Source organism: Pantherophis guttatus, chromosome 1 (genome assembly GCF_059756535.1).
Source record: "Pantherophis guttatus breed Tessera chromosome 1, ASM5975653v1, whole genome shotgun sequence".
Lineage (NCBI taxonomy): Eukaryota > Metazoa > Chordata > Lepidosauria > Squamata > Colubridae > Pantherophis > Pantherophis guttatus.
This window is the reverse complement of record NC_142063.1, coordinates 119618014-119642647: the sequence shown is the minus strand read 5'-3', so window position 1 is coordinate 119642647 and position 24634 is coordinate 119618014. Positions and strand designations below refer to the sequence as shown.

Here is a 24634-nt window from a genome sequence, read left to right as displayed (position 1 = left end):
ATTAGAGCAGGATGTCGTATATCTCCTCTCTGCTGCACGTCTAATTGGATTTCTGATTCTCAAGGACAATCCTGGATAAACCAAAGCTGCAGTTATATATTTGGAGAGGTTAAATGGTTTCTTGAAAGAAAGTCCTTACTAACATCCGAGCATTAGAATTTCAAAAAGGGTGAGACACTGAAGCACTGTGTAAAGGAACAGAGTCAGTTAATTTAAATATATATATATTTAATACTGCAAGGAATTGGACAGCCATCGCTCTGAAAACCTGTTTGGCTGCCTTCTTGTTCTGCTTGTATTTATGCATTTTGTACATGCATGCATATATCTGATATTTGATAGTAAAGTGGAAAACAAGTCTTGATTCTTACCCATCCCACCACCACAAATCTTTTAGAAACCTTCCTGGGAGTTTTATTTTAAAAATGTCCTAAAATGTTGAAGTATGTTTACCTAGTTGCTGATCATGACATCGTTTTGCATATTCCTGCAAATTTAAAGAAAATAGATCTTAAGCAGAAAAGAAAATGGTGATGATGATGATGACAGAAAAAGAAATGTTTTATGAGTGGAACAGTAAGAAGTAAAAAACAAAGGAGTTTGATTTTATTATTTGTTAAGACTGCTGAACTCCAAGAAGGCTCTTTGAATTTTCCTTGAGAATTCAGTTTATATATTCAAGGAAGGAGACTTAATGAGAGTTGTTTTTTAAAGGTGAATGGTGATTTCTAAATAACAGCTAGGATTTTCAAAGAAAGTATAGTTTTTTTTATATAGAAAGGGAGGTTGAGGAACTTCTAACCCACTCTCCATCCCGGGTGTCTTTTAGCCCTTCATTCCCAAATCACTTGAAAGCTGTAAATTCCCACTTCTGTCTAAAGAAAGGACTGTTAGTTTTACTTTGTAAAGTCTTTAGAGATTTTTAAAGTTCAGTTTAACTTAACCATTATCATCAGAAGACTGTCTCTTTGCCTTAGTTGGTTACTTCTACTGTTAATATTTAACATAACAACAACCCGGAGTAATCCTAGTTCTCATTTTACAGACAGTAGACTGATCATGTACATAGACATGACAATAAGTGTCACCCCTTAATTTGTTATCTTTCAGATTTATTATGAAGTGGAGGAATGTTTTTATGATGCTGAAAATTTTTGAGTACCTTCTAATATTTTTGCCTCTTTTGTGAGAGGTTGCCTTCTGACAGCTCCATCAAAAATCATGGATGCTGTGGCAGTTTCTGTTCCCTCAGGCACTCTTGGGGGGCAATTCTATAATATCTTTCAAAACTGGGCACCATGTTTCGGTAGAGCTTTTTAATTAGGCATGTTCCCAAATGTGCTCTTGCCAAAATTCCATTTCATTCAACCAAGATTCTGTTTTCCGTCACTGACATATACTTATCACTGCAATGACAGCACTATTATGCAATAATTCAAAATATGGCTGTAGCTTAGCTGGCTTTTAGCATCATTAGAAAAGCAAAAATGCAATATATTGCTACTTTTACTTGGATGAAAAATTCAATTAAGGCCTTTCCCTATTAATTACAGCCTTAGACCTTACCTTTAAGTCAGCAGAAAATTGTATCAATTTGATATTTCTGTTCCCGTTGCCAATCCACACCGTGCCTCAGTGGCCTCTATTTCAAGTCATTGCAGACACCTGACTTCACTCCAATGGTGGGTTGCCTCCGGTTCACACCGGTTCTATAGAACCGGTAGTAAAACCGGCGGGAGGCCCCACCCACCGACCCCAATGTCACCAAAATGCTTCTGCGCATGCACAGAAGAGCGCATGGCCCCATTGCAAACCGGTAGTAAAGGTAAGTAGAACCCATCCCTGCTTCACTCCAAAGTAAGGGGTGAACTAAATGAATTTGACACATCCTGAATGAAATTGGAATAAGAGGGAAAAGTTACTTTACCATCAGTAAAGGGAAGGATGACTTAAGGTAGTGTCAGAGTTCCACGAAGCACATTCCAAGTCCCTGCCCAACACCCACAAGTCCATCACATGGTGCAATGAAACATTGTCCCAACTGGGGATGCCTCCCAGGTCCAGCCTTCCAGGTTCAGGGCAAGTTGTTCTTGACTTCTTGAGAAAGGAATGTTATTATGACTCTATATTACCCATGCTCCATACAATCCCAGTTTCCCATAGTAGTAAACGTTGCAGGTCTGAAGGCCTAATACAAAAGATGTCTTCCAGGCCTGACAGCTAGCTCAGTTGTGGGTTGAGGGCAAAGTAAAGCCAATATAATCAGAAATGGCAGAAAAAAAGATGTTCCCAGGCCATATTTGGGATTGGCCATACAACTCATGGACATTAATATATCAATAATTTTAGGTTTTCAGATGCTATATGATCCTATGGCTGCATTGCTGTGGCATGGCAAACCAAGTTATGACTATTTCAATCTGGTCTCACAGAACAAGCAGGGCTAAAATATGAGTGGCTGGTTTGTGATTCATTGGGTTGTATCTAATTTTGCTGCAACAAACAGACACCATTGTTCTGGAAGCAGCTTCCCAAATTAGCTTTTAGGTTCTTCAGAAATCATCAGTAAGAGGGACGGCACCCTCCTCCCCCCAATTATATAGATTGGAAGAGAGTTAAGGGAAATTGTTATGTGCTGCAAAGCAGTTTTCAAAATATATCTGAAGAATGATCATGATCCACTGCCAAACCCAACACAACATGCAAGATCAGGTGACATACACACCTTCCCTTTCCTGTGTATCCACAGCAAGCAGTTCATTCTTGTGGGACTGAGATGAGAGATTATATTTCACTGCCATCCCAGAGGGGAACTAAATATACGCTCTGGCAATTCAACCTTGAATTGCATTTTCTTCAGCTTGTAGGAAAGCTTAGTGTGAGATACATTAAAGAAAAGCTCGATTTCGTATCAATGAGGGGATCCCATAAATCTGAATAAGTTTTGAGAATCAAAACTTTACGAAATGATCTTTTTACATGTTGGGAGGGAGGGAATCTCTTCTCTTTTTCGAAGAGATCAGCTGGATCAGAGAGGGATCCAGCTGTTTTGCAGTAGTAAAGTTTATTGACCACTCAGAGAAGCAAAATCCTATTCATTACCTCCTTAGAGAAAATGACTTTAACTACAAGGATTATTCCTTTATTTCTCTCCTGGAGAAAAAGGTGGGGGGTTTGCTGAGCAATGATGCTATTTACTCACGAAAGCTCCCTGTATTTTGTGAATGGATTCTTGAAGTTAACAGACTTAAGGACACCCCCAGAGCACCTCCAAATGCTGCTGCCATACAGGAACATACAGCCAGTTTATGACAACAAGCTCAATATTTTCTGCCGTCATAAAACCAAAGCAATACAAAATTTGCTGCAAACTCAAAAGTTTCTGTATAGAAAACAGCCAAACCAGCTTACACTAGGAGATGGTCTGAAGAGCCAAAACTCAAGTTCAGGAAGAGCCAAGAACAATCCATTTCCATTCCAGGGTCGCAGGTAACCCCAAAATTGCAAATAGGCAGGTATAAACATCCATTGTTACTTGGTACAAAAAACTAGTTACAGAGTCTTTTTCCTATCCCTATCAATTTGACTAGTTGGCTGAGCCATGCTTCATTCCTTTTTTTCAGATGGACAGCTTGACTCCTCTTCTTCATTTGTGATGTTTGGTGGACTCAGAGCCTAGTCTAGTTCAGGTTCTGGATCAACTGACTCAACCGACGCCTGGATTTTCTCAGGCCTACTTCCTTCAGGTAATTACAGTCGTGCAGGTTGAGGGTCAGATTGGCCAAGCTCTTCATCTTCTGAATCAGAAGACTCAGATTGATGCTTAACAATCTGGCACCCTGAAGTAACGATTTTCTTAATGGTAGGGCTGGTTGTAAGGGTTAGGATCTTCATGCCACAATGCTCTTGAGCATCACAGGAAAAGGTAGAAGGAAAATCTATCATAGGCAGAAATAGAATTTTGTTCAGAGACAAGACTGCTGTATTAATAATTTATTGTCCTGTTCCATCTCTTAGAACAGGGATCCCCTGTTTGAAACCGGGCTGCACGCACAGCTCCACTCAAACGAGTGGTGGACATCATGAAGCTCCACTCGCGTGAGTGGAGGGCACTTGAATAGAGGGCACTCGCATGGAGGGCACTTGCATGAATGGAGGTTCACATGAGTGGCAGGCGCTTGAGCGGAGGGCACTTGTGCAGTGGTGGGATTCAAACTTTTTTACTACCAGTTCTGTGGGCGTGGCTTGATGGGTGTGGCTTGGTGGACGTTGCAGGGGAAGGGTACTGTAAAATCTCCATTCCCACCCCACTCCAGGGGAAGGATACTGTAAAATCTCCATTCCCTCCCCACTCCAGGGGAAGGTTACTGCAAAATCCCCATTCCCTCCCGATCAGCTGGGACTCGGGAGGCAGAGAATAGATGGGGCAGGGCCAGTCAGAGGTGGTATTTACCGGTTCTCTGAACTACTCAAAATTTCTGCTACCGGTTCTCCAGAACTGGTTAGAACCTGGTGAATACCACCTCTGCACTTGTGCTCATGTGAGAAGTTCCACTTGCGCGAATGGAGCTACATGCACAAACGTCCTTTGCTTGCACAAGTGGAGCTTTGCACGCAAGCACAAGCGCCCTCCACTCAAGCACCCTCTGCTCACATGTGGAGCTTCATGCACACATGCGCTTGCACATCATTTGTGCAGCCTGATTTCGAACAGGCCACAGCCTGGTGGTTTGGGACCCCTGTAGTAGAGCATGGTGGAATGATAGTGAAAATCTACTCGCCAAAGAGCTCCATTAAAGTGTCTTTTCTCATGTTACCAAGGAGTACACTCCCTCAAGAGTTGCTATTCTTTCTATTCTATAAGAGCCCTCATTCTTTCTATTTTTCAAGACTTTCCTCCTGAGTCAGGCCTTTTAGGTTTGAACAAACAATTTTAAATCCTTCACAATATTTTAACTATGTTTTCGTTGTTTTATTGTTAGGTGTCTTGACTGCTTTCCAGGTAGAAAAGAGAAATGTTGCTGATGTAAAGGTCTAGGAATGCAAAGAAGGAATAAAACTGAGGCTGCAGTCATGAATTCTGTTTTTAATGGTCACAGACAACAAATGGATGAGATCGGTGGGGATTGAGCTAACAGTCCTGGACATAAATCCCATTGAATCCAGTAGGTCTTAAGGAGTCTAATGACTGCAGCAAGTGAAATCTAGAAATATACCTGTATGTTGGAATGGGGTAGATGGTGTTGAGAAAGAGACTTCTTTCTCACAATTTAGCTTTGTCTCTTTATCCACCTCAGCAATCACCCTATGTAGACATAAATGCCTAGTTCATAAATGGAAGGTGCCAATGTAGAGAAATGAAATAAGTTTTTATCAAAATATTAATAGGAATCAGGTCAGGCAAGTTGGAACATAAATTTATTCTTTGGTTATTTTCCAACTCATAGAGGTAGCCCTATTTTGCCTCCAGTGGTCAGATCAGGTCAACAGTTGCATGCAATTCTGACTGCTTTACTTTAAAAAGAATTGAGACAAACCGAAGTGGATACAGAGAAGGCTAGTCACAATTATCATTCAGCTGGAAACAAAGCTCTAAGAAGAGGGAACGAAGAGAGTAGGTGTGTTTAATCTTGAGAGAAGAATGAATTGTAAAGTGATACTGTACTGTGACACTATTCAGGCTCAGGTAGAAAAAAGCAGCAGACTGTTCTCTATTATAGTAAAACGCAGGAAGGTAGATTCCAGCTGGATGTAGTCATGCAGAAATTAGCTAGCAATGTCTCACAAATACTATAATTTAAATTCCTGCACCCAGAGAAGGATTGGCCTAAATAGTGCCTTCTAATTCTGTGACTTTATGAAATGGTTGTTAGATAAGAACATCAGAGCTTACTGTGCATTGCCAATTAAATTATAATGAAACAGAGTTCTGGAATCCAATGTAACAAAGTACCATGTTTCCCCGAAAATAAGGCCCTGTCTTTTGAACCCGAAATAAGCGCTTGGACTTATTTTCAGGGAGGTCTTATTATTTTGGGGCGCGTGGAGCAAGATGGGGCTCCTCTCGCCGTCTTACTTACAGCTCTGCATTTAAATATTTTCAGGGAGGACTTATTTTCCAGTGCTTATTTTAGCACATGTGCTCAAAAGCCCAATTGGGCTTATTATCAGGGGATGTCTTATTTTGGGGGGAAACAGGGTAGTACAAATCTATACTAAAGTTCCATCATACCTTACTGATGTAAAGTAAGTCCAGTTAGCATTTAGTACCTGTTTATATCTAAACAAAGTACAATATGTATTTTTCATATAGTTGATAGGCATTGCACAATTACTGTGGTAAAGGTGTGAATTCAGCTGGGTTACTTGTATTCGTGGTAATGTAAAGAAATTTCTACTGTATTGTTTAGTATGAGTAAACTGGAGCTAATAGGCTCTCTAGAGCAGGGATCGGGTGGGTTCTAAAAATTTTTACTATGGTTCTGTGGGCATGGTTTATTTTGTGGGCATGGTTTGATGGTCATGTGACAAACAATTCTTTAGGATTTAGCAAAGGTACTGGTCTACCAGGCTTTTAACTGCTTGCAGAGCCGTACCGATCTACCCATTTGTTTTTGGAGCGTTCCGGTCTATCTATTTGTTTTTGGAGCGCACTGGTCTACCCATTTATTTTTGGAGCTCACTGGTCTACCACCACACTGCCTTTTACCGCTGATCAGCTATAGGGTAGCTCTTTGAAGAGCCGCGGCAAGAGTTAAAACAGTTTTTTGCCGCTCTGCCACCACTGAGAGCATTGGAAACCTCTTTCAGGCAGCTTGGCCTCAATTGCCAATATGCCAACACCGAGCGGTTTACAAGGAGCAGATCAGTTTTAGCTGATTGGTTGGGAGGCTTCTTGGCTTCTCAATTTAAAGCTAAGGGTCTTGCTTTTTTCTTCTCTTCTTTGTCAAGTGAGCCTTGATTTTTTTCCTTCTAGCCAATCAGCTGGGACTCGGGAGGCAGCGAATAAATTGGGGGCGGGGCCAGGCAGAGGTGGTATTTACCAGTTCTCTGAACTACTCAACTACTCTGAGCCACTACTTCCACTCTCGGTTCGCAAGAACCGGGGAGAACCGGTACCAACCCACCACTGGCAGGGATCTTCAATCTTGGCAACTTTAAGACTTGTGGACTTCAACTCCCAGAAGTTCAAAGCTGGCTGAGGAAGTCTGGGAGTTGAAGTCCACAAGTCTTAAAGTTGCCAAGGTTGGAGACCCCTGCTCTAGACTATATACCGGCACTTATCATGCCTTCCCTTTCAGCAAAGCAGAGCCCATTTGTATCAGGTAACAGAGATAATGAGTGTGAAAGCAGTAAAAAAAAGTACTTGAAGGTACAGCAATGACTGCCATTCATCCTGTTCTGTGGCCTCTTTGTGGCCTCTTGGTTTTAAATTTGGCCAAAAATTCTGTTCCGATACTGCAGTGTTAGTAAAATTTGCCTACCAGGCTAGCTGATTTTTTATAGATAAAGTGTTGATGGCATCTTGTTTCAGGAGGCAGCAAAATTTTGTGGCTGACCTTGACCTGGAGTAATGCATTTATTTTAATTGGAGTGGTAACCATATTAAAGAGAGAAAGAGTTATATTTGTGGCCTTTAGAAATGGATCATTTTGATTTCTGATATGATGGCGTTAGCCTCTTTAAAAAGATCACTATTAATTCATCATAAATTGCATGGTACACCAGCTTCCAGGTGTAAAGGGAATCAAACCACTGTATTTGTTTTGGATCTTGTTTTGGCCAACTTGATTAAAGAAAGCATCTTCTAATATTCAGATTGTAAGCATAGGCTATTCTTATATATTAGATATTGCTAATGGTTCAAGTAAGCTTCAGAATCTGATGGCCTCTTTAAAGCTAGTATGTTTATTATATCATAGATTTTTATATTCTGCTCTAATTATTGTGCCATATTACTAAACAATAAGAACAATGGAACCAATTTAGCCAAAAAGATGGTAGGCTACATGTGTTCTGTTAGTAGCCAAATGTGTAAAATGTATACACTAAGGCTGATGCAATTACAAAACTCTTGGTAGCTCATAAGACAAAGAAGAACACTAAATAAAATAAAACATAGACCTAAAGCAGAAAAAAACCAGTATTAAATTTGGGATCCAGACCAAAGAGTTGAATATGATGGCCTACTCGTTCCTTCAATATAATTATACTCTATACTCATACTCAGCCAGAGAAAAAAATGAACACTTATAATAATAGCAATAGCAATAGCACTTAGACTTATATACCGCTTTACAGTGCTTTACAGCCCTCTCTAAGCAGTTTACAGAGTCAGCATATTGCCCCCAACAATCTGGATCCTCATTTTACCCACCTCGGAAGGATGGAAGGCTGAGTCAACCTTGAGCCTGGTGAGATTTGAACTGCCAATTTGCAGGCAACTGGCAGTCAGCAGAAGCAGCCTGCAGTAATGCATTCCAACCACTGCACCGTGGCTCATTAATTAATAAATTAATAAATTGTGTATATACATGCACATATGCATAGTGCACACACACACACACACACAAATATGTCAGGAGGTACTGTCATGGTGAGGCCTAAGAGATATTGGATCAGAAAATAAAGTTATTAATAGTAGCAGAATAGCCATTGTTAATGATAAAACAGAAATCCTGGCATTCGTAAGGATTAATTTTATAGAATGATTTTTTAAAAACATTACATAGAGGGCAGAAATAAAGATCCCGATATTTGCAAACTATATGATAAGTTTGAAAGACTCAGTCATGTTAGTTTCTTGCAGGAAAAACAAGCCTTTTGACATCTTGAAGAATACCAAATTTATAACTGCATAAGTATCCTAAACAATACTCTACTTGATAAAATTAAAACACTGCCAAGCACTTTTATTATGAAATAAACTGCCTAAAATATTATACATGACCAAACAATGTAATTTGAATAAGGCTGAAATCACAAGGAATCCTATTTTGAATTGATCTGCTTCTGAATGATATGCCCAACCTATTTCTTTTCATTTTTTTATGTCTGAAATATAGCTAGATTGTAGACTGGAGTGTTTCAGTGAATTATAGGATTGCTTTACAACCATCAAGAATGTTTTTATCCTGATTGTTTATAATAAGAATAAAAATGTATCTATCTATCTATCTATCTATCTATCTATCTATCTATCTATCTATCTATCCATCAATCCATCCCTTCCCCCACTCCATCCTTTTCTGTAGCTACTGTAATATAATCTGTGGAATGTAGTAGCTCAGCTACACCAGGTCATGGAAGGAATTATTTTTGCCACTGAGGAAACAATGTCCATTTGACTTGCTCCAGGCTGCTCATTCAGTTTGATGGGCTTCTTCCAGAAAAATATACAGATCCCACACCTTTAGAGCAGTGTTTCTCAATCCTGGCAACTTGAAGATGGATGGTCTTCAGCTTCTAAAATTCCCCAACCAAAGGCTGGCTAGGGAGTTCTAGGAATTGAAATTCACATATCTTAAACTTCCCAAAATTGAGAATCACGGGTCTAGAGCCTACCCTTGCCTGTGTGTGTTCAGCATTGTACGTTAATGGTTATGTACAGTGTGTGCAGTGGTGGGAATTCAGCCAGTTCGCACCACTTCGGGAGAACCGGTTGTTAACTTTCTGAGCAGTTTGGTGAACTGGTTGTTGGAAGAAATCATTAGGGCAGAGAACCGGTTGTTAAATTATTTGAATCCCACCACTGAGTGTGTGTGTGTGTGTGTGTGTGTTTGAGGGAGTGAGAAACAGCATGCAAATCCAAGGTCTGAGTTATCTTAAAGTGTTCAATTTGCACAAAGAACCAATATTCAGAGGCTTGTACCTGATCAGATTCAAATCTTTTTCAGGCCTTTTGCTAAGATGCCCATTATTGTGAGGACTTGATTTTGTAATAGGAAAAAAGGAGCTTAGATGAAATTATAATTTCTTAAAGTACTGCATGTATTTTGAGTGCCAAAAAGAAACAACCATTTGTTCCAAAAGCACAAAGCTCTTACCAGAAATCTACCACATCACTCCATTAAATGCATGACACGTGACGTTTCTTAACCTAAATTCTTCCCTCCGAGCTGGTACATAATATTCCAAAGAGCATTAAAGAGGAATGGTGATGGTTTTAAAGAAAGTCTAATATTAAGCATCTCCTTCATTTCCAGAAATAGAGTGCCATTCTTCTCCACTTCTACTGTCAATTAAGAAAGGGAGCATTCAATTGGGATAGATTAAAATATACAGATGCGGATAATTTTAACACTGCAGATAGCTGATGCCTCTGTGCAATTTTAAACGATAGAGTTCCACTATCAATAATGAGATATGTTAAATTAGCAATATATGCCCAGATTTGTTCTCAATGGATGGCCATTGAAATCTAATCTTGCTTCTATTATATAGGTAGTCCTCAACTTACAACCACAATTGAGCCCAAAATTTCTGTTGCTAAGTGAGACAATTTTTGAGTGAATTTTGTCTCATTTTATGAGCTTTCTTGCCACGTTTGTTAAACGAATCCCTGCAATTGTTAAGTTAATAACACAGTTGTTAAGTAAATCTGTCTTCCCCATCAATTTTCTTGTCAGAAGGTCACAAAAAGGGATCACATGACCCTGGGACATTGCAAGTAAGAACCAGTTGCCAAATTTTGATTATGTGCCTATGGGGATGTTGCAACGATCATAAGTGTGAAAAATGGTCACATGTTCTTTTTGTTTTATTTCAGCAAAAAGTCCATAAGGGGTTTCCAGTTACTGACAACTGTAATTGTTGTCTTTTCTCTGGTCAAGTAAGCTAATTTTGCCGTCTCTGCAAATTGTGTCATCTTTACCAACCATTCCTCTGTTGTGGATATCTCAGCACTGGGGGTTGGTACCAGTTCACCCCGGATTGGGCGAACCAGTAGCGGCGGTGGCAGGAGGCTCCGCCCACCCGCCTGGCCGCTTCCCTGCATGCGCAGAAGCATTGCGCATGCACAGAAGCATCGCACATGCGCAGAATCATCGTGCATGCACGCAAGCGCACACGAGCGAACCGGTAGCAATGGGTTTTGAAACCCGCCCCTGTATCTCAGCATCTTTCTGTCTTTGTGCATATAATGTAATTGGAGGGAAAGAAACAAACCACCAATTGCTTTCTTTAGCCTGTCAATTCAACATCTGTTGCCAGACGTATTCGTGTGATAGACTAGAAATTCACAATGAGGTGGTTGCAAGTTGTATCCGCTCAAGGAGTGGGAAACAGCACTTTAATGTGCTTTGAAACAGAGTCCTGAAACTATTGCTTTGAAATTCCCCCTTGGGTGCATTATCTTCAGAGCGACAGGAAGTTTGGATATCAGCATTTATTTTCTCTGTACAGAAGTCCCTATTATTAGCAGTGTGATGGTAATAATAATAATTAAAAAAAAACTTTCTCCAGTGTGATGGCCACACTGGAGAAAGTTTTCCTAGAACAGCTTTTCCCAAATGGATGTCCTCCAAATATATTGGGACTACAGATTTCAGAATTTTCAGCCAGGGTTGCCTAACTATTTTGGGAACTGTAGTCTCAATACAGCTGGAGGATAGCCAGTTTGGAAAAGGGAGAATTTTAAGGATCAAAGGTCACTTAAAAGCAGCTGATGATGGGGCAATCACAAATAGGCCATTAGAATTGACATTGCTCCAAAATATCCTTCCTTTTTGCTTTTAGATGCATTTTACAAACAGCTGTAGATTATCATACTTAAATCAATCTCTCTCTCTCTCTCTCTCTCTCTCTCTCTCTCTCTCTCTCTCTCTCTCTCTCTCTCTCTCTCTCTCTCTCTCTCACACACACACACACACACACACACACACACACACACACACACACACAAATTCCCCCACCCCCACAAAATAATTGTCTACCCTTAAGTAATAGTATTTAATCCAGCCAGTAGACCCAGCTATATTTTATTACAGAAGGTACAATACAATACAATATTCTTTATTGACCAAGTATGATTGGACACACAAGGAATTTGTCTCTGGTGCAGAAGCTCTCAGTGAACATATAAACAACGAAGTAATATAATCATATGATATCAATAGTAGAAGGTAATAGGAAAGATGAGAAGGATAATAGTAATACAGCCCTTCTCCAAAGATGAATATCCTTAGACATAGGACAGGGTTGTGGGAATTAGGTGTTCAGCAGAGTGATGCAGAAGGTATGATCATGCCTTGCGTTTAAAATGCCATTATTTATTTTATGTATTACTTAAATAGATTTATATGGTCACCCAGCTTGCACACAGTGACTCCAGGTGGCGTACAACATTAAACAACACTTTACTCAACTATTAGAGCTGGAAAACAGATTTGTATGCCAGGAATATAGAAGCACTTGTAAATCATGCAGTGCTGTGGTGGATATAGAAAAATTGTATCACTTGTTTTGTTTATAACAGTATGATGTAAGAGCTACTGTTAACAAAATCACTAAGCACCCATGAGACCATTAGATTTAAGATCTAAAATTTCCTAGCCATTCCACTCAAACAGCTTCTATTATCTGAAAGCTTCATAATCTTCCTCAACAGTCTCTGGCGAATACGGCTAACCACAGGAATTTGTGATAGGACAGTTGTAATTACTGAATTATAATTAATGACTGAAAGAATAAGCTATGTGAATTTATAGTGAGCTGGACATTTTGAGCTTTGGTTTGGTTTAGTTTTGGTTTGATGCTATTTAATGAATGATGTTGTTTGTTTAAAACAAAATAGCATTTGCAGCCTTTGTTATACATTTTAAAAGAATCAATTTGCATGTTGTTTATTTGTCCTCATGATGGAACTGATCCTACCTTGGGAACTTTTTGTTGCTTGGAACAACTACAAATTATATACTTTGCTAACACATAAAAATATGATGAAGCTGGTGTCTCCCTAAGCTCAGAAGTACAAAAGAAAGCCTCAAATTTGCGGAACTATCCAGTTAGGGAAGCTGCGAAGTGCACAGAAATAATGTTTGTGAGTTGCAAGTTTTGTACTCATGGTTTGCAGAGTTAGCTACCATCAATATATGCCAATTTTCCTCTGGGAATTCAAGATGTCATATAAATATTTCCTTTAATTTTATGCCTTGTGAGCAGTGGTGGGATTCAAAAATTTTTTACTACCGGTTCTGTGGGTGTGGCTTGGTGGGCCTGGTGTGGCTTGGCTTGGTGGGCGTGGCTTGGTGGACATGGCAAAATCTCCATTTCCACCCCACTCCAGGAAAGGATACTGTAAAATCTCCATTTCCACCCCACTCCAGGAGAAGGTTACTGTAAAATCTCCATTTCCACCCCACCCCACCCCACTCCAGGACAAGAGAAGGATACTGTAAAATCTCCATTCCCTTCCCACCCCACTAACCTGCTTTCCAGCTCAGTTCTCCTCTGCAGAGCAACAAAAGAAGACCCAGCTGATCAACTGGGACTCGATCAGCTGGGACTTGGGAGGCAGCGAATAGATGGGGGCAGGGACAGTCAGAGGTGGTATTTGCCGGTTCTCTGAACTACTGAAAAATTCCGCTACTGATTCACGAGAACCAGTCAGAACCAGCTGAATACCACCTCTGCTTGTGAGGTAGACCAGGATGAGAGATGGGCCCTAAATCACCCAATGTGCTTCCATGACTGGGTGAATTTGAACCTGGGTCTCTTTCCAGTCTTAGTGCAATATGTTAATCAACCATCTTAATCTGTGACTTTGTACCATTTCCCAAACTGATGTCCTCCAAATATATTGGTTTGCAACACCGTTCCCCAAAAAAGTAATAGTCAACACAGTTTGAGACAATGAAGCTCATAAAAGTAGTTCTAGTTCAATACTGTACATAAGTGCTACTATGGTGTTGGAGAGATAAAGGAGAATCCAGCATCTAAACAAGACTAACTTCTACATCTTTCTAGTTAGAAGTATGCCTTCTTGGGAATAATTTCCAAGTAAAGGTACGTAAGATTCCACTTCAGGTATCTCCTTTCCGTAGAAGTGTTTTTGAGATGTTTTTGGAAAGCCAAGAAACAGAGTATTTCGTCTAGTCCAGAGGTGAGTTTCAGCAGGTTATGACCAGTTCTGGAGAACCGGTAGTGGAAATTTTGAGTAGTTTGGAGAACCAGTAGTAAAAATTCTGACTGGCCCCGCCCCCATCTATTCTCTGCCTCCCAAGCCCCAGCTGATTGGGAGGAAATGGGGATTTTGCAGTAACCTTCCCTTGCCATGCCCACCAAGCCATGCCCACCAAGCCATGCCCACCAAGCCATGCCACGCCCACCAAGCCACATCCACAGAACCGGTAGTAAAAAAGTTTGGAATTCACTACTGGTCTAGTCCTCCACTTGCTGCTTTTCCCTTCACTTCCTTCTACTTTTTTACAATATAGGTGTCAATTTTTCCAAGCTAAAGGAAGAAGAACCATGTCTTCACTTCTCTGCAATCCTCGTAAGTATTTTCTGGAATCTCTGAGAAGCTACATGGTACTGGCAAGCCGTCCACAGTGGGCCTCCATAATTCAGGCCCACAGTTGAATTCAGTCCTCGCAGCCATTACAAGTGCCTATTTGCTTTCTGATCTCTCTCTGAGCCCGAGGCTTACAATTATTATGCTATCATCTCATCTCATCCCAAACCATACCATAAATCTTTTAAAATAAATAAGTAAACACCAGAGGCTGCCTTAAGTCTTCCTTAGTTGTTCCAACGTTAAAGTAGGATGTTTCCTCACAACTAGGCCATAGACAATACCAATTTTATCATAACTACAATCTGACATGGTTTATTTATGTTTCAGTGGAGTTAGACGAACTCTGAGCATTTGTTGAGTACTTTCTGCTGGTATAGGCATCCCACCCTCTTCTCTCCTCCCTAATCTCTGCTCTCCAAAACCAAACAATTTTCTCCTCCATACACCAGGCTTTGAAGAGGAATCAGCCCAACTAATAACTGACAGGTGCAGAATATGATGTAAAGAGGCTGTTATGATGCTATCCACATACATACATATCTGCCAGCTTTTAAGTTCTACTAATTTTTTATTTTTAAAAAAATGGGTTTACAGCTGTTGTTGAACACTAAATAAGCCCAGCTTGATAGGGGTTGCAGATTCACAATGTGTGGTAGGAGGGAGACTCCCGCAATACCATGGAACCCCCCTCCATCACCAGGTGCCTATCAGCTGTAATATCTAAGGGCTGTGAGAGGTGGCAGGAGAAAGGAGGAACTAACTCTGATGTACCCCTGGAATCAGAAACTCAAGGACATTGAAGAAGCTAAGTAGCACCTCCCATTCAATCTGCTGCTGGGGACTTGTGAATAGCACAGAGTATGTTTCAACAGATGGCTGAATCTGCAGATTTGCTATTTGCTCGAACTCATTAAGCAAATGTGATGAAAGAAAACATCAGCCTCCTTCTGAGTGAGTCACAGCAGCAGAATATGAGTGTCTACAAACTCAGGACCTGCTGAGCATAAAAGTTGCTCTGGGGTTGGAGGAGAAGGTTGAAGAGACAACAGATGCCAGAGTTCAACAAAGAGAAGCTTACAGAGAAAGTGCTTATTAGGACTATATATATATATTAACACTTCCACCCTCCTATACTACTTGTTTGGGACTCAGCTCTTCTCCGGCAGAGAAGAGAGCTGGTTCTTCAAGCAAGAAACCTTTCCTCAGAGGGGAGGATGGAGCCAGAGACTTTTCAAGTAAAGAGTTGCTTCTATGCCCAAAGCTGATGCTGAAATGATTATTGAGATTGCTGGTGTAAGAACAGAAGGAAAAGCCTCAAACTGTTGCTGTGAGACCTCTTGACTTCCTTGGATGGACTCTGAATGTTACTTTTTGGATTGGACTGCTGAAACTCTAAAAAGTTTTTTTCTCTCTCTCAAACTCTTGTCCCTGAACTCTCAAGTGACCAAAGAGAGTAAACTTCAGCAGGCTCCCTACATATTATAGAGAGTCCAGAATTTGCTTTCCATTCTAACAGTCAGCTTCTCACTACTCTGTCTATAAGGATCCCTGCCATATCCAGTTCCAGCTCCAGTTTGGCTCTTGGTTAAGCAAAGTGATTGGTGGATATATTCTTAGATGCTTAGCTGCGTATAGGAAATGTTTGGAATCTGCTGACTACAGTGTTGAATGAATTGCAAAGCACTGAGTATTGCAAAGCACTTTTAAAGGATATTTAAATTTGTGCACCTGTTAAATCCACTGTTTTCTTTCATGGAAACAACCGTATTCACAAATACTGCACACACAAATAATAAATATGCATTCCAATTTGGAAAAATATGACTTTAAATGATGTATCGGATTGTGTTCACTTAGGAATTCATTGAAGCACAAACATTGACCAGAGTGCCTAATATTTGCATTTAATTATATGTAGATGTTACTGTACTAGAACTAACACAGGGAGTGTCGAAATGTCTGATCTTCTTCTCAGGTATGCAACTGGATGACAATCTTGTTCAAATGCAACAAGGAACAATGATGCGCAAGGTGAAATCCAAGAACTGGAAGAAACAACGATACTTCATGTTGCAGCAGGACTGCATGACAGTCTGGTACAAATCTAAGATGTCTGGCAAAGCCAAATCAGCCTGTGAGTTTGATTACCTGCACCATATTATTTGCAAGAGGGCTGATTCTCAGTAACACTGTCTTTGAGGGTGGGCTTTCAAATAGTGTAATAGTGCAGAAGAGAAAAATTGGGAAATCTAGCAGAAATCTACCCACAAAGCTATATAAAAAAATGTTTATGAGTACCAATTCTGAGAAGGATTCAGAGCTCACAATAAGTGCAGAAAGACAACTAAAGCTGTTATAAGTATTGGTTTGCATGGCTTCAGGGAAGAAGATAAAGTTTTGCATAACATTGTGGGGAATGTAGATGTGTATGTCCATATGTGTGCTCTCAAGCCTCACAATTTCTCATGTACATGACATTTTCTAGAATAAATTTTGTAAGCTTTGTTTAAAGTGTTTATGTTTGAGAAAACAAGAGTTTGGGATGTAGGTATAGCCATCCCCATGATGGTCTATGTAGTGGAATTACCATTGCTACTTTGGCTATTGGATATCATGCAATTGATCTCATCTAGGGGATACCAAATTAATAGAAGAATGTTGAATAGAATAAAGTCAGGCATCAAATATATTGTATCAAATTGCAATTAAGGATATTTTTATTCCGTGTTGTTGTATCTCCCATAGAGGCATTGAGTGCCTTATTGGCATTTTTCTGCTAGTTGTGCTACTGCTGAATAAGTGGCATCCTGAATGCAGTCAGCTTCTCTTTAACTAATAATGAGAATCCTCCTCTGGGATTATGCTGGATATATTTTTATTCATATTATTGAATTTATTTTCTTGGCTCTAATTAAAAAAAAAACCGCAATCATTTCGATTCCTCTATTTGTGTTTATGTTCAGTCCAGACAGAGAAGCAAGGAATGCTTTTATAACTTAAGCATAACCCTCTATGTAAAGGCTTATCTTTTTTGGTTATTCTTCTCTCAAGTTTCTGTAAGTGATGTGGAGACAATCCGTGAAGGACATCAATCAGAGGTGCTGCGAAGTCTGGCTGAGGAATTCCCTGCTGAGTGTTGTTTCACTGTTGTCTTCTATGGGCGGCGAAGCAATCTAGACCTCATTGCCAGTTCAGCAGAGGAGGCTCAGTGTTGGATCCAAGGTCTGAGGCGCCTCATAGAGATAGTCATTAACATGGATCAGAAAGAAAGGCTTGATCAATATCCTTACATTTAATTATCTGCCATCCTTTTCAGAGCTTTTCCCACAAAAAGGGGGGCTGGAAAGGAAACTCAGCTTGAGTGTAATATTGGAGACACACTGACACATCAATGTTTATTCCAGAATGACAAGTTAAAGGAAATGTCTTATTTTAACCATTAATTTCAAATATTAGATGTAGTTAGAAATGCAATACTTTCCTCCCTTTATAAAATGTAAGAAACAAACAGCCAAGAGAGTTTTCTCTTCCATTGCAGTTCCGGATCACTTCCATTACGATCTGTCCTGAAGTAACAAATGTGTGCTCATCTCCAGTGTGTTTTGTTTTGTCAAAAATATACATTGTGTCATCATTCCGAGTAATGAACTCAGGGAAAGTCAGGACTCTGACACTTTGTTCAGATTCAGGAAACCCTTTATTGAGTACATCATATCGGCATTTAGAAAGGTGAAGCTAGCTCTAAATAGCTTCTATTTAGAAGCTTGGGGATAGTTAAAAGAATAGGATTTTTCTACCCCCCTAGGTTTCTAAGGTCACATGAGCCAATCAAGTCAGCCACAGTTTCTCACTCAGCTCCGACAGGTGTCCGTTCACATGGTCTTGGTTCAGACACCAGCTGGTAGATGTTTTGACTAGCAGCTGAGGCACCACATTCCTAAATTCCCCCATCCCTCCCCCCTCCCCCCCCCCCCCGTGAATGGCAACCAAGAAACGAAGCAAGAGTAAGCATGAGAAAGAATGGCTTCAGCTGAAGTCGTTTTGCAGGTTGACACATTGTTTGTCTGCCCTGATCCTATGAGTCTGTTTTCCTTAATCCACACCTGGGTTGCACATGGATCTGTGACTGGTTTTTAAAAGCTGATAAAGACAACAATGGGCGGATGAACTTCAAAGAGGTCCAGCACTTGCTCAGAATGATGAATGTGGATATGAATGAAGACCATGCCTTCCAGCTCTTCCAGGTAAATCTGTATATGGAGAATAGGTGGAACTAGATTACATAAAAGCGATTCCTTGGCTAGTTCATAAGAAGGCAACACAAAGTCACATTGTCCCCATCATCCACTGATGAGATTACAGATATACTTCTAGCCCCTCTTGGTCTCTGCACATAATGTTTATCTTTGGACTTGGTTCTTCGATTTGTTTTCAATTACTCTATTTATACCCCAATGAAATATCCATTTGGCTGTGGCTCCTTGCCAATCTAAATGCTTTGTTTTCTGGAATATAATTACACAGGCCAACTTGACGCTGTCAGTCATCAGTTTAATCTTCTCTTCCTCAGTCGGCATGGTGGATGAAAGTAGTAGGATTTGTAGCCTGGCACTTTTAGAATACTATAATCAATTATAGAATACTATAATCAGGCTCAGGCTCAACCCTTCCAAAACTGAGTGGCTGTGGTTCCCGGCATCCGGATATAGTCAGCTGACTCCATCGCTGACTATTGGGGGCGAGTCTTTGGCCCCCTCGGAGAGGGCGCGCAATCTGGGAGTCCTCCTGGATACGCAGCTGTCCTTGGAGGAACATCTGACGGCTGTAGCCAGGGGGACCTTTTGTCAGGTTCGCCTGATTCGCCAGTTGCGACCCTTTCTTGATCGGGATTCCATGTGTACAGTCACTCATGCCCTCGTCACCTCTCGTCTGGACTACTGCAACGCTCTCTACATGGGGCTCCCCTTGAAGAGCACCCGGAGGCTCCAACTGGTCCAGAATGCGGCCGCACGGGTAATTACGGGAGCTGCATGGCGCTCCCACATAACACCGCTCCTGCGCGAGCTGCACTGGCTCCCAATGGTCTTCCGAGTGCGCTTCAAGGTGTTGGTTACCACCTTTAAAGCGCTCCATGGCATAGGACCTAGTTATCTTCGAGACCGCCTGCTGCTACCGACAACCTCCCATCGACCCGTATGCTCCCACAGAGAGGGCCTCCTCGGGGTGCCATCAGCCAAACAATGTAGGCTGGTGACCCCCAGGGGGAGGGCCTTCTCTGTAGGGGCACCTACCCTATGGAATCAGCTTCCCCCAGAGATAAGGAGAATCCAAGACCTCGGTGCCTTCCGCCGTGCCCTTAAAACTTTCTTTTTTCAGCAAGCCGGGCTGGCTTAACATATTTTTAAATATTTTTAATTTTGTCATTTTAAACTGGGGCCAAATTAATATATATTCTTTTAATTGTTTTTAATGTTTGTATTGTATGTTTTTATCTGACTGTATACTGCCCTGAGTCCCTTGGGAGAAGGTGCGGTATATAAATTCGAAATAAAATAAAATAAAATAAAATAAATTGTAAAATTGAGTGATAAAATGGTTAACCAATAATTAAACAGCCTCTATTTCTTATCTTGTCTGCTTAAAGTAAATGCAAGCCCGTTAGATGAGGCTCATGCCAAACACTGTAACACATCGTTCATGTAATAGCAACTGCGGTATGGGCCTTCCTTTGTTGCTGAATTGAACTGCTCTGCAGCCATCCTTGCAATAACAAAAAATAGATGAAATTTGCCTCAATCACTACCAACCATTGGATTTCCCTCCAAATCCTAATAAATGGTACACAAGCTTTCTTTGGAGAGGATCAGAATTGTTGAAGATGTGAAGCCAGTGGCACTTCAGAATCTCATGATCCACTGACCATGAGAGAACTGTGGGAAATAGACAGAACATTAAAGATATACTCAGTGTGCTCTCTATTTTGTGAGATTGCTTATTTCAGATCACTTTTATTTTATTTTATTCATTGGCACATGCGCGCAAACAGTGATTTGATTCAGTGTCTGGTAACCACTCATTAGTTATGTGCTAGACTTTGCCTATCTTATAATATATTTCCTGGAAAATAAACCTTTTTTTTTTTGTTATGAAGTATATACTTTATTAACACTTGTTCAAGTCCAGTTTTCCTAGTCTCGGGAATCATCACACATATACACAGAATGCTTCCGTTTTTAAGAAGATGAAGGAAAACATTAGTTTAACATCAATATGGGTGGATGAAATTTGTCTCACTCATGGATTCAAGATGAGCTGAAAGCAACATTAGGGAAACTAGCAGGAAAAAAAGACATTGCTAGGTCATGTTTGCTCTTAAATCCAAGTGGGAAAAGGCCCTTAATTCCACTGGCTCCCTCAGTGGGCAGGAGGCCTTGTTTGCCTCAGTTTGATTGTTTTGTTGTACTTCCTCCACAAGGAAACTGTTGGTCAGAACCCTCCATTCCTTACAGATGGCTGACAAATCAGAAACAGGGTCGCTGGAGGGAGAGGAATTTGTGCTGTTCTACAAAGCACTAACTCAGCGGGATGAGGTGCTTGAGATTTTCCAGGAGTACTCTGAAGATGGGAAGAAGCTGACCCTCTTGGAATTTGTGGACTTCTTACAACAGGAGCAGATGGAGGTTGATGGCACCGATGAGCTTGCAATGGAACTGATTGACAGATACGAACCATCTGAGACTGGTGAGTTGGTGGGGAAACAAAAGGAGAACTGATGCGTCTGTAACTCAGCATCCAGAATTGGGACAAGTTGTCACTGAAGTGCTCAATGATACATCCAAGGTGTGACTTTCTAGTGTTAGCAGAATTCCCCCAAACCAATGTTGCTGTTTTGTAACAGTTACATGACTCCACTGTCATAGAGACTTCTAAGACCTGTTCTTTCCTGACTGAGCAAAGGCTCCTGCTTCGTAGTCTTTATTTAGTTCAGTGTCTGTCCCTTAGCAGGGCCTTTGTTTTGAAAGGCCTATCCATTTCTGTCCCTCCTCACCAACCTTTTCTTCCAATAGGCAAAGCTCGTCATATCCTGAGCCCAGATGGATTCCTCATATACCTCTGCTCACCAGATGGCTCCATCTTCAACCCTGAGCACAGGAAGATCTTCCAGGATATGTCTCAGCCTCTCTGCCATTATTTGATCTCTTCCTCTCACAACACATATCTGATTGAAGACCAGCTGCGAGGACAAAGCAGTGTTGAAGGATATATCAGGTATCAAAATGAAAGGAGAGATGAGAAAGCAGCTGCTGCATCAATAGTTCTTTTAGTGACAGAACCAAACATTAGTTTTGTTAAAAATTACATTTAAGAATTACTTATGTGTTCATATGAAAATTCTTTATCTTATAATAAGTACAAGTAGTCCTTGACTTATGAACATGAATTGAGTCCAAAGTTTCCATTGCTAAGTGACACCTTTGTTAAGTGAGTTTTGTCCCATTTTACAGCCTTCCTTGCCACAGTTGCTAAGTGAATCCCTGCGGTTATTAAGTTAGTAACATGGTTGTTAAGTGAATCTGGCTTCTCCGTTGATTTTGCTTGTCAGACAATCAGAAAAGGCGATCACATGATCCAGGGATAGTGCAACCATCATTAATATGAACCAATTGCCAAGTGTCCCAATTTTGATCACCTGACTATGGAGGTGCTGCAGTAGTGTAAGTCAGGGGTGGGTTCTACCTACCTTTACTACCGGTTCGCAACAGGGCCGCATGTGCTTGCTTTGCTTGCGTGCATGCGCAGAAGCATTCTGATGATGTCGGGGTCAGTGGGTGGAGCCTCCTGCCGGTTTTACTATCGGTTCTATAGAACCGGTCTGAACCGGGGGCAACCTACCACTGGTGTGTGAAAAACAGTCATAAGTCATTTTTTTCAGTGCAGTTTTAACTTCAAATGGTCACTAAACGAATGGTGTTAAATCGAGGATTACCTGTTAATAATGCAGCAAGCACATCAGAATCAGAGGTGGCATTCAGCAGGTTCTGACCAATTCTGGGGAACCGGTAGCGGAAATTTTGAGTAATTCGGAGAACCAGTAAATACCACCTCTCACTGGCCCCACCCCCATCTATTCTCTGCCTCCCGAGTCCTATCTGATCAGGAGGAAATGGAGATTTTGCACTAACCTTCCCCTGGAGTAGGGTGGGAATGGAGATTTTACAGTATTCTTCCCCTGCCACGCCCACCAAGCCACACCCATAGAACCAGTAGTAAAAATTTTTGAATCCCACCACTGATCAGAATGCCATCAGTATATTAAAATCCTAAACTGAATCTGAAATTACTGATCCATCTATCTTTGTCATGATTATGTTAATTCCTTTCCTTTATCTTAAGAAAGAAATAAACCAAATAGATAGTAGAGGAGGAGGACAGTAGAAATGACTAGCAGAATGCAAAACTTGTCCTGAGAAGAATAAAAACAGAGTTTTCAAATAGAGGCTGAGCAGATCTGTTATCAGACTTTTTCCAGTCCTTTGATTCCATGTATAAACTTCTCTTTTCTTTCTACAGATTTTAGGTAAAATCCTAAAAGGCTAACAGATTTTAGTCCTCATTGTACTGTTAGCATTTCCTAATTTTTCAAGCCCTTTCTCAACTCATCTCATAACCCCTTGACAGATATCCCCGCCTATCTTTATAATTAGGGGCCAAAAAGCTCTACTAAGCAGGTATATACAAAAGTATGAAGGCTATTGCTTAATGCATTGTAAGCCGCCCTGAGTCTCCGGAGAAGGGCGGCATATAAATCGAACTAATAAATAAATAAATAAATAAATAAATAAATAAATAAATAAATAAATAAATAACCTTATGGCTCTTCCTTATAGCCAAGTTAAGTGCTATCCACCGATCTTTGAACTGACAGAAAAAATAGACATGGTCCTGCCTGAATTTCTAGATTTTATTGTGGATTGTGGTGGAGTCCTCTAGGATTATAGTATTGGAGGATTCCTGCTTCCATGTCCTGGATATGGGAACCAGTGCTGCTCAGGATTCCTTGATCTCCATTACAATCATGGACAAATCCCAAGTTATCTTGGCTCTGATAAGGGCAGTCATGTGTTAGATCTAGACTTTGATTCAGACCCAATGGTGCAACATCAGAACAACAGAAATAATCATTCATCTGCATTACTTGGACACTTTCTAATCAAGCTGAACATTACTAAATTTCTCAGACCCTTGCAAAGGTGGAACGATTAAGATAATTTGCCCCCAGGCATCTGATAGAACCAGTTAATTTTTTTGATTGGCACTCGGGGATTTCCCCCCACATTTTGAGGGGCAGTTCTGCCATGCCATTCCACCAGCTGCCTGTAGAATAGGGAAGCAACAGAGGTGTTAGATACAGTGTCAGGTAGCAGCTGAGGAAACTGCCAACATTGCATTCTGGGTCTCAGAGGTGAAGGGCCAATTAATTGCTTTCTCCTCTTTTCAGGGCTCTCAAACGGGGCTGCCGGTGTTTAGAGGTTGATTGTTGGGATGGATCAAACGGAGAACCAATTGTCTATCACGGCTATACATTCACTTCTAAGATCCCGTTCCGTGATGTTGTGACAACTCTTGAGAAATATGCCTTCTGGGTAAGTTGCATGCTTCTACCACAAGGAATCCCTTTAGGGCTGAACTCCACCTGTAGGTGGGAAGGGGGAATGATAAAAGTATGAATTTGTTAGGCTTGAGCAGAAGGAGTTTAATATAGCACAGAATAGGGGTCAGCAACCTGTTGCTCTGGAGCCGCATGTGGCTCTTTCACCTCTCTGCTGCAGCTCCTTGTCACTCAAAACATGCATCATAACCGCCAATGTACAACATCTGCTGGCAGGCAATTTATTGAGCTTTTCAACCCCTGGTAGGCTAACTATGGATAAATCCAAGAAAAGAAAAGTTTCAGAAGAAAACAGAATGTTTAATTCAACTACATATGCTAGTTTTGGGGCCACTCAAGAAATAGTCAGGCACGGGAAGGGTTTTGTGGCTCCCGGTGTTTTCCAAATGGCTCTTTGAGTGTTTAAGGTTGCAGACCCCTGGCAAAGAACAATGCCATCTTGCAAGGTA

At 40.8% G+C, this 24634-nt stretch overlaps 1 protein-coding gene across 1 annotated transcript in view; it reads left to right on the top strand.

Moving 5' to 3' along the window:
• The window catches only part of PLCD4 (phospholipase C delta 4), a 40899-nt gene that overhangs the window by 648 nt on the left and 15617 nt on the right, over nucleotides 1-24634 (top strand). The window contains exons 2-9 of the mRNA XM_034433706.3: nucleotides 3624-3746; nucleotides 14436-14494; nucleotides 16491-16649; nucleotides 17567-17795; nucleotides 18630-18759; nucleotides 21025-21256; nucleotides 21583-21784; nucleotides 24015-24159. Of these exons, the coding sequence (XP_034289597.2) occupies nucleotides 14470-14494; nucleotides 16491-16649; nucleotides 17567-17795; nucleotides 18630-18759; nucleotides 21025-21256; nucleotides 21583-21784; nucleotides 24015-24159 (1122 nt within the window). The 5' untranslated portion in view covers nucleotides 3624-3746; nucleotides 14436-14469. The remainder of the gene's footprint in view (nucleotides 1-3623; nucleotides 3747-14435; nucleotides 14495-16490; nucleotides 16650-17566; nucleotides 17796-18629; nucleotides 18760-21024; nucleotides 21257-21582; nucleotides 21785-24014; nucleotides 24160-24634) is intronic.